Raw genomic sequence first — 9,658 nt, 5'->3', positions numbered from 1 at the left:
GGTAATGTTACATCAACCACAGTTGTGAATTTCTACTATATTAGCAACAAAACAGAGACCATAATCCGTCTAAACCTACCTAGAGTGATTATAAAAGTTCCATTTAAATTGTAGAAAAGTTACATTTATACAAGGGTTAAAATCTTAAAACCCCTACTACTTTTAAATTTTGGTTACAAAAATCTAACCTGTTTTAAAAAATCTCTACACTTTTAAAAAGTAATTACATTGCCCCAATATTTATATCCGTACCGGTGATCGGGCTATGAAATTACAAATTTAACCTTATTATTTAATGTTAAATTAAAAACTGATAATTATTTTTAGAATTTTTAAAAGTATCCTTTAATCTTCTTCTTCACACACACACTCTCTCTCTTTAAAAGTCTCACCTCTCTCTCTCTATGCCTAAAACATAATTTTTGTAATTTTAAAGGGTATTTTTGTAATTTTAAAAAATTATTTTTAATTTTTAATTTAACATTAAATAGTAAAATTAAAATTGTTATTTCATAACCCGGTTAATGGTCGGATATGGACATTGGGCAATGTGATCACTTTTTAAAAGGAATTTTCTGAAACAGATTAAAACTTTATGATCAAAATTTGAAGGTAATGGAGGTTTTAAGATTTTAACCCTTTCTATAATTGCATTTTTGAGAACCTTATTTTAATATTGAAATATGATTTTTTTTTTTCCCTATGAAAATGGTAAAAGAACTCTCAAGAAATTTTCTTAGGATGCATTAATCAGTAATTTTTTGGAAAGAGGGAAGATAATTTATCAATATTCTTTGATTTCCAAAGCGGAATATCAATGGATGTGCATTAGTTCATATGGTACAAGCTCTTCTTCTCAAATGGAGATATTGAGTGTTCTAGTCTCGGTGGAGGCATAATATATATGATGGGTGAGTGTATTTGTTTGAACTTTTAAAGAAAAATAACATAGAATTAACACTAAAATTAATATTAATCATCCTCAAATAAAGAGGCTATGAGTAGAGCAGCAGAGGAATTCAACATAGCACAAGTTGTTGAATCAAGAAATACAGAGCTTCCCACAATCATAATCAGCCCTTTTAAGTAGCAACCCAGATAGGAATGCAGCCAAGAATTTGTCTCTCAAAAAGTTTATCACCATCCCATCACTTTGCTGTATAAAACCCACCATATAAGCCGTGCTAACGAGCTCAAAGGCCCTCCATTTCCTTTCTTCAGCAAACTTTTTCAACCCCATCTCAATCCTCTTGCATTCATCTTCTTCTTCAGTAATATTTACCACGGTTTCGCGACTTGACTTCTTATACAAGGCTTCTGCCAAACACCTAGCTAAAACAACACCATCTTCCAACGCGGCGCACCCACCCTGCCCAATGTCTGGTGTCATGGGGTGGAACGCGTCGCCTGCCACGCAGACATTGCCTTTGCTTGTATTTCCCCATAATATTTCCCATGGAAGTCTGAGTCTCAATGGAGCACATATGATGGTATCCAATTCAGTGATCTCAACCACAGCCTTCACTTGGTCAGGTAGTTTTCCAAGTTTGCTCAACACAAACTCCTTCATCATTGCTGGGTTCTCTTCCATCTCTTTGTCTATATGTATCATTTACCAAATATGAGAATTATACCCTATGGTAGCAAAAAATAAATATGCACAAAGATTATGGATCCAAGCTGATAAATCAAAATTTGGGTGGTCATTACTTTGATAAAATGAGTCATTATTTATTGCTATATATAGTAAAACTTTGGCAAGTAAGAGGAAATCAATGATATATAAGAGAATAATGAGAAGTAGCTCGAAGTCAGGTGCATCTAATTGTTTTATGTGAGTGGAGGACGATGTCATTAAATATAATGAAGCCATCCCTTTCTTACTCACATAAATTTAGTTAGATGTGTTCGACTCTCAAATTCTGTATCACAACTCTATAAGAGGAAGTCATTATATACAAAACAAAATATAATAGGTCAATTTTGGGCTGATTACTTGTTACTTGCTATCCATATATAGATCATAACAAGCATTAATACCCATTTACATAGGGTATAGCATCAAGAGCATACCTTTGGGGGTTGGAATGTAGGTGAAGAACCAATAAACAGTATTATCATCACAGGGAATGAAACCAAATCGGACACCTTTCCCTGCACACTGTCTGTATCTGGGCTCAAAGCCATGGCTTCTCTTAAAATCTGCATAGCCCCTGATTGAAAATCGACCCGCGAAAGCAGGCTTCTTGAATCCCAGCCATTTTGCCACCACTGAGTTTACTCCATCGCACCCAATCAATACCTTTCAATATTCACACATCCATGGAAAATGAGATTTTATTAATTAATTTTCTTAAGGCTTCAGTAATAATATATATGTGTGTGTATAGCAAGGAAATATAGATAAAATCATGGATCCTAACTCCAAAGGAATGGTACTCAAAGTGTACATATGTGAACACATTCACTCAGTAATAATGTGTGTGCGGGGACAGTGGTATAAAGGAATAGTTCTACCTAGTGATAGGAAGGAAGTGGGGAGCACAATCAAATTTGCGGATTGTTTTGGAGGTTATTTTGGTATTTTCACACTTATAAGGTAGTTCCCAATTCTATAACAGTATAGTGAGCCAGGTTATTTATTTTGAATTTTTTTTTTGAGTAAAAAATTCATGCGACTCAAGTTGCTCTTTAAATTTTGAGTGAATCACGGAAATATTGTTTAATTATATCTTTAATTATTCGAGAAAGAGATGGAGAAAGACTTCTCTGCTTCCGTGGATGTGGCCCTGCGCCTTCAATGCTTCTTGTTCTAATGTTTGAGATTTGAAAACATGAACTCTTATTAACTTATTATTAGACAATCTCATAATTACATATCAAATGGGAATAGATTAAATAGTTATTCATCCTAATTAATAGTTTGTAAGTATGATTAATGTGTGTAATTGTATCAATATTACCTTTGTCTTGAGGATAGTTCCATCAGCAAGATGGAGAAGCTTGAAGTAGCCTGAATCCTCAATAGAAACCACCTTAGAGGAGTACTTGATGGTGCCACTTGGCAGCTCTTTTTCAAGGGCTTCCATTAACAACTTCCTCTTCACACATCTAACTTCAATGGGTGCCCCACTATAATTACATCACAACATTTTCACATCATCTAACGGTAAGAAATTCAGGAAACACAAAGACCATTGGAAAAATTAAATAAATATTCTATGATTTTGCCCATGTAAGAATTAATTACACTGCCCCTTTGGTCTCAAATGACACTTCTGAAGTGGAAAGTCCAGAAGTTATAGAGTTGGTCTTTATCCTGCAATCAGATACCCACACATCAGTTTCATGCTAACAATAATATTACTTGTTACACATCGGGCTGTAAATAAACCGAGTTATTTACGAATAGTTCGGGCTCGACTCATCAAGGACTCGTTTGTTTAGCAAATGAGTCGAGCTCGAGTCCAATTTCTAAACTTGTATATATATATTATGATTGCACCTTATACCCTCACTAAAAGACAAAAAAATATTAAACTAACTCCCTCACTAATAATTTAAGCCTTTTATATTAGAATAGTCGGGTGAACAAATGTAGAGACTTGATAAAGAAAGAAGGGGTGGTCGAACCCATTACACACACACACTAACTTAGGACCTGTTTGACCCTTAGGCGAGTTAGGCGATTGCTTAAGGCTCCAGCCAATAAGAAAGTCCCATAATTTTTTATTTTTGTATATATTATAACTTTCCTAAAACAATTATAGTATTTTCTTTAATTATTAAACTTCAATGTATAGAGAAAATTGGTGAAAATTTCTATATTTTTCTAAGACTCATATTAATTTTTATTTTTATTCCTCACATATTTTTTCTCCTCACTCACTATAATTATTTTTTTTATCCACAGTTACAATTTACAATTTCACAATCTCACTTCAGGAGAAGTAATAGAATTTATTGGAGAATTAGACCAAATTATTCTAAATCAATTTTTATTATTCTATAACTTAAATTAGTTTATAGTTTTATTAATTTTTGTTATCATAAAATTATATATTTTGTTTATAATTTTTATTTATATTGTTAAATATGATTATTAGAAAGCACCTATCCAATTCATTAACGATGGAACTACAATTTAAAAAAAATTTAGTCATAAGTTTAAAAATTACTAAATAAATAATTAGTTGACATAAATATATGAATATATTTAATTAAACCACTTTATTTTTTTCGCCTAAGGTTTGGTATTGTATTGAGCCGCCCTGCACCGACTGGCACTCACAAAGTCACAAGAAGCCGACGTCTTAAATGTGATGGAGAGAGGGAGAGAGAGAGAGAGAGAGCAGTCAAGTTTACCCACAGAGCTGTTGATGTTGCTGGCGAAGGGACTGACCGATGCCGATGGCATCCAACGCCCTCCAAGCGTTGGTCCAAGTTGTAAATGCAAATCCTGTAACTCTCAAACTATCTGATGATTCCAACACTAAGCTCCGGATTCCCAGCCTGCACAAAATTAACCAATTTTGGTTTATATAATATATATATATATATGTGTGCGTGTGTGTGTGATTTCGCATATTCATGTAGATATAAAGAATTAGTTGTATTTTGTTGGTTGGGTAGTACCTGTGGAGTCCTAAGGATGTGGCAAGGCCAGCTATTCCACCTCCAACAATCACAGTGTCTTCAGCCACTTCCATGCTTTTGGACCTTCTTTGCTGTTATATATAGTACTAGTATATATATATTCTACTGGCTTTTGATTATTGAGGCTTTTAATTGAGGAACGAATATATGTTTTGACCAAAAGAGATTGAGGACGTGGATATATAGGAAGATATATATCTTAAGGAGGATGAATGGGTGGTAGGAGAAATTGATGGAGCCTTTTATAAAGCCAAAGATGGGACAAAAGAACAAAGTTGATGATGTCACCACATACATATGTATTTGGTGCATTAATTAATTCAACTGTCTATTTGTCCAAAACTCCTTGGTTCTAGTTTGGGTTTGCTGGGCCCTGACATTGGGCCTTATGGTTCACCCGATTGACACATTCTTGATTCTTATATCCTCGTGGGCTTGGGCCAAGGTGCAAATATTAACCACTGGCTAATTGGGTTGACTTTATTGAGCCCACTTCTCTAGTGCGTTATGTCAATTTTTTTTTTTGGCGTGTCTTGAGTTATGTCTCTTATTCAACCCTAGGATTTAGTAGGGGACCATCTTGTGAAGTTGAATTTATGTCATGCGTATTGGATTACTCCTGAAGCTATATACCAATGTGCTTAGATTGCTGGCGGATTTTCGCAGCTTGCAATGACTCAAGCTTGGCAACGCCTTGACTGGGTATGGTGAATGGACAAGTGGATATTGGTGGTCTAGTGTAAATCTTGGCTCGAGGAGAAGGGGATATATTTGGAGCTCCTGAGAGCATCACTGTTGCTGTAATATTTTGGCTCCATCTCGCTCTGTTTTCAATTTGTTGTCAAGCAAGTTCTGTTAGCCAGGCTAATATCAAAGCCTTAGGGATTGATCTCATGTATGCTATGGTGGTTGAATATTTACATGCTGATATCTTTGCAGTAGCCAAGAAAGACTTGCGTAATCTTATTATGTAGTGGTCTTTTGGTTGCCAGGAAAAAAAAATCGTAATTTTACAATAGCACGGCGGACATGGATATGTATTATATTTATATCTTATGAAATTATATTAAAATATTGTATTATATAAACTTGAAAGGAAAGAAATAAGGAATAAACCTTTTCTATGTATTAGCACACAATTCACAAGTTTACACGGGTTCTCTTTATAGCAGAGAATACATGCACATAACTAGCGAGCCTAATTAATAATTTCCTAATTTACAGCATTTGACCAATATTCTATTTACAGCAAAGATCCTCCAAATATTATATTTACAGCTAATAATATTTGGTAGTATTACTACCGAATCTTTCCTTTTCAACACTCCCCCTCAAGCTGGTTTGAAGATATTCTCTTGCCAATTAGTCTGTCGAACTGTCTTGTAGGAAGTCCCTTTGTAAGCATATCTGCAACTTGCTCGGTTGTAAGAATGTAAGGTATACAGATCAATCCATTTTCGAGCTTTTCCTTGATGAAGTGTTTGTCTAACTCCACGTGCTTTGTTCTGTCATGAAGCACTGGATTGTGAGCGATCGAAATAGCAGCTTTATTGTCACAGTACAATTTCATAGGCAACGGATTAGAGACCTTTAATTCATTCAATAGTCTTGTGATGTTTCCAACTTTCGACATTTTTCATTTTTTGGGAATTTTGCCGTTGCAAGGGCATTTTTGTCTTTTGTCGTTTTGCGTACCGGACATTGCGGGGTGTGCCAGTTATGTTCGGGAGTTGTTTGGGATATTTCATTGAGTCCAGGACTCTTTGAAATGTAAGGGTGATCATTTTTCCATTTTTCAGTTTTTGGAACGGACGGTCCCGTGTGGGACCCGCTGTGGGTATTGTTGCATCTGGGGATTTTGGTTGGGATTCATTTGCATCATATTTAATTTATTTAATGTGTTACATGTGGTTGAGATTTAATATGTGCATATGTGTGTGAATGTAGTGTAAATTAAAGACAAAAGAAAAAGAGAAAAGAAAATAAAATTTGGTGGGACCCACCACCATCACCTTAAAGGCCTTAAGACCACATTTGGTCTCTATCCTTCATACACTCCCGCAGGTTCTTTCTCCCTCTCATTTTTTTTTTTACTTCAAATCTTCAAGTTTAGATCTCTCATTCTATACTTAGTGTTTTTAGAAGCCGTTTGTGGCAAATCAAAGCCCACGACAAGATCTTTAAGTTGATCGGAGCAATTTCTAGTTTGGTGCACTCCTTGATTATCAAAATTCTAGGGCATAATTGGGGATTTTGCACAATCTTGAGGTAAGGGTTCTTAATTCACACTTTTCTTGTTCTTTTGTGAGTCATCTTTTTTTAATTGTTGCAAAGCATGCTTAATTTTAAGTTAATTATCTTGAGAATGATATATTTGTTGTATTTGGAATCTATACTTGTTTGTGTTGATGAAATTATGTGAAAAGCATGTTTTGATGTTAATTTACATGCCTACGATGTTTATTAATTTTCTAGAAGATGCTATGAAGGAGCATGTTAAATTGTGTAGTGTAAATTTCTTTTATGCTAGTATTATTGGTGAAGTACATGACATGCATTTCATAGCATTGGCCATGAAAGAAAAGGGAAAGTGTTTTGAAATAAAAGTGAAAGGGGATTTTGGGGAGAAATTTTGATAAAGTGTTTTGAGAAAACCCGGTCGCCTCGAAGTCACCAAAGGGCCGGTGTGTTAATATAGCCTAGAGGGAATTAGGGAGATTGTCCTAGCGTGGTTGAGCTATCTAGGCCCAAAATGACGCTGCGGGGGTACCAAAGGTCAGAGACAGTAGCCAATTCTTCTCTTGTGTCGCTGTAGAGTCACCAAAGGGCGGGTTATATTAACAGTTTGTGAAGTGATAGATTTTCCTGAAAATGGGGAGTGACATGCATAACATTGCATTTATGGTATGACATTTAATTATTCTGAATTTGGGATTGATATGGTATTTTTACCCTGCTTCGTATGAACCCGTTTCTATTGATCTATTCACTATTTGGATTCACGAGGCTACAAGAGGTGTGTCTTAGGTATCACCTACTGAGCAATTTGCTCACCCCATTATTTAACATTTTTCAGGGCTCGGGAATGAAGTGGCAGATGATATTCCACCATAAGTTTGATGAAGACTTGAAATTGCATTTTATCATCTTTTGTATATTTCTCATTTTTTTGTAAAGCCCTATATTTTAGAAAAGTGTATTCATTTTGGTAAATCATGGCCATGTAATATAATTAAAATACTTGATGATCTTTTAGATGTAAATTTGATAGACTGTAAACACTTAATAATGAATGGGAATGGTGATCATATTCTAGTATATTATTGAGGTTACTTAATTGTGTTTTATCGTACTTTGATGCCGTGAATTCGGGAAGTAGTTGCAAGACAGGTTTGGTGTGAGCTAAAGGGGTAATAGACACTTTAAGAGATCATTCCAGTGAGGTACAGGGCCCAGAGACTTGTTTCGGCCGGCTGATCCTCACTATTAACCGACCGAAACCCCAGGTTCGGCCGACCAAACCCCATTGTCAGCCGACCGAAACGCCTACAGTGAAAAACCTGAGAGCACACAATTCTTCTCACCATTTCGGCCGCCTGATCTTGCCTTGTCGATCAACCGGTCATGCCTTGTTAGCTAATCGACCATGGGCTACCAGCCGGCTGACAGCCCCTCTTTAACCTGTATGTTTGGATCTCCTTGTGAGCTTGGGACTTGGAACATTTATGAACCTTGGATTGCCTTGTATGATGGTTATGGACCCAAGAAATTTATGGTGTGACCTAGGTGACCTCGGGTCAGGGTAAGGACCCGGGTAACGGTCCGGACCTACGGGTTCGGGTTGTTACAAAGTTAGTATCAAAGAGATGGTTCGAAAACCATTAGGACGATGGGTAGAGGCCTACATAGGGTTGCATGGGAAGTTGTTTGCATTGATTATGTGTCTATGTGTTACTTGTTATTACTTGAAGGAGCATGCTTAACTGTTTAACTGCTTATGTGCTTACAAGTTTATGCTATGTGCTTACAAGTTTATGCTAACTGCTTATGTGCTTACAAGTTTATGCTAAGTGTTAGTGCGGCATCATTTCATGTTAAGTCGCCCACGGTGGACCATTGTGTCATGTCATTGAAGTGTTTTCTCATTTTTTTTAGTACGATGTCACGATTTGAGGAACCAAAAGCAGTTGGCCCTAGGCCAATAAGGGGTGATGTTAGCGAAAGTTCCAACTCCAACCCGGTGGGGCCAGTTGATGAGGACACACTTTTTAGGGATTTGATTGCCCCAAGAGTTGTTCCTACAAGGAGGGATAATGTGGAAGCACCTATTGAAGAGGGTGAAAGCTCGGCGGAAGTAGTATTGAATCGTTTGTTGTAGAAAGCCTTGATGGCTACCATTGCTACTCATCCGCAGCCGATACCGCAACCGGTACCACAACGGGTAGTTCAGGTAGAGGAGACGCCGTCACAGAAACGTCTCAAGATTATAAAAGGGTTTTCTCAGTTTATGCCGGTAATGTTTGAAGGTGGTGCGGATCCAATGGAAGCGGATGACTATATAGATCAAGTTGAAACTCAATTGACTTCTATGGATGTGACGGATGATCACTTGAAAATCATCCTAGCCACTTACAAGTTTTCAAAGGATGCCAAGTTTTGGTGGAAGTCAGTCACAAATCAGTATAAGATTGAAGAGATGAGTTGGAATAGGTTCAAGGAGCTGTTCTATGAGAAGTATTTTCCTGCCTCCAAGAGATGGAAGTTAAAGAATTAGTTTATTGGTCTCATCCAAGGTAACCTGTCGGTAACGGAGTATGAGAACAAATTCATTTCTCTTTCTCGCTTTGCTCCAGAGATGGTGAAAGATGAAGTTGATAAGGTTCGGAAGTTTATCTCCGGACTTGACTATAAGATGAGACAGTTGTTAATAGCACATGGCATCAAGGTTTATTTTGAGGCCGTAGAAAGAGCATTGATGCTAAAGGCATAGGCCAAAGATAAA

At 36.5% G+C, this 9,658-nt stretch overlaps 1 protein-coding gene across 1 annotated transcript; it reads right to left on the bottom strand.

The window, feature by feature from the left end:
- Positions 1-949: 949 nt before the first annotated feature.
- LOC132293831 (monooxygenase 2-like) lies at positions 950-4,865 on the bottom strand. Its single transcript, XM_059791467.1, has 6 exons — positions 4,636-4,865; positions 4,366-4,512; positions 3,251-3,319; positions 2,964-3,132; positions 2,074-2,302; positions 950-1,599 (listed from the first exon to the last, which is right to left on the bottom strand). The coding sequence occupies exons 1-6, from the start codon at positions 4,707-4,709 to the stop codon at positions 1,043-1,045; spliced, it is 1,245 nt and encodes a 414-aa protein (XP_059647450.1). The 5' UTR covers positions 4,710-4,865; the 3' UTR covers positions 950-1,042.
- Positions 4,866-9,658: the final 4,793 nt, after the last annotated feature.

This window comes from Cornus florida, unplaced genomic scaffold, assembly GCF_030987335.1.
Source record: "Cornus florida cultivar Cherokee Brave unplaced genomic scaffold, ASM3098733v1 CherokeeBrave_3.0.0_Hap2_Chr02, whole genome shotgun sequence".
Taxonomy (NCBI): domain Eukaryota; kingdom Viridiplantae; phylum Streptophyta; class Magnoliopsida; order Cornales; family Cornaceae; genus Cornus; species Cornus florida.
Note: the sequence above shows the minus strand (reverse complement) of the source record. Positions and strands in the feature narration are given on the sequence as shown.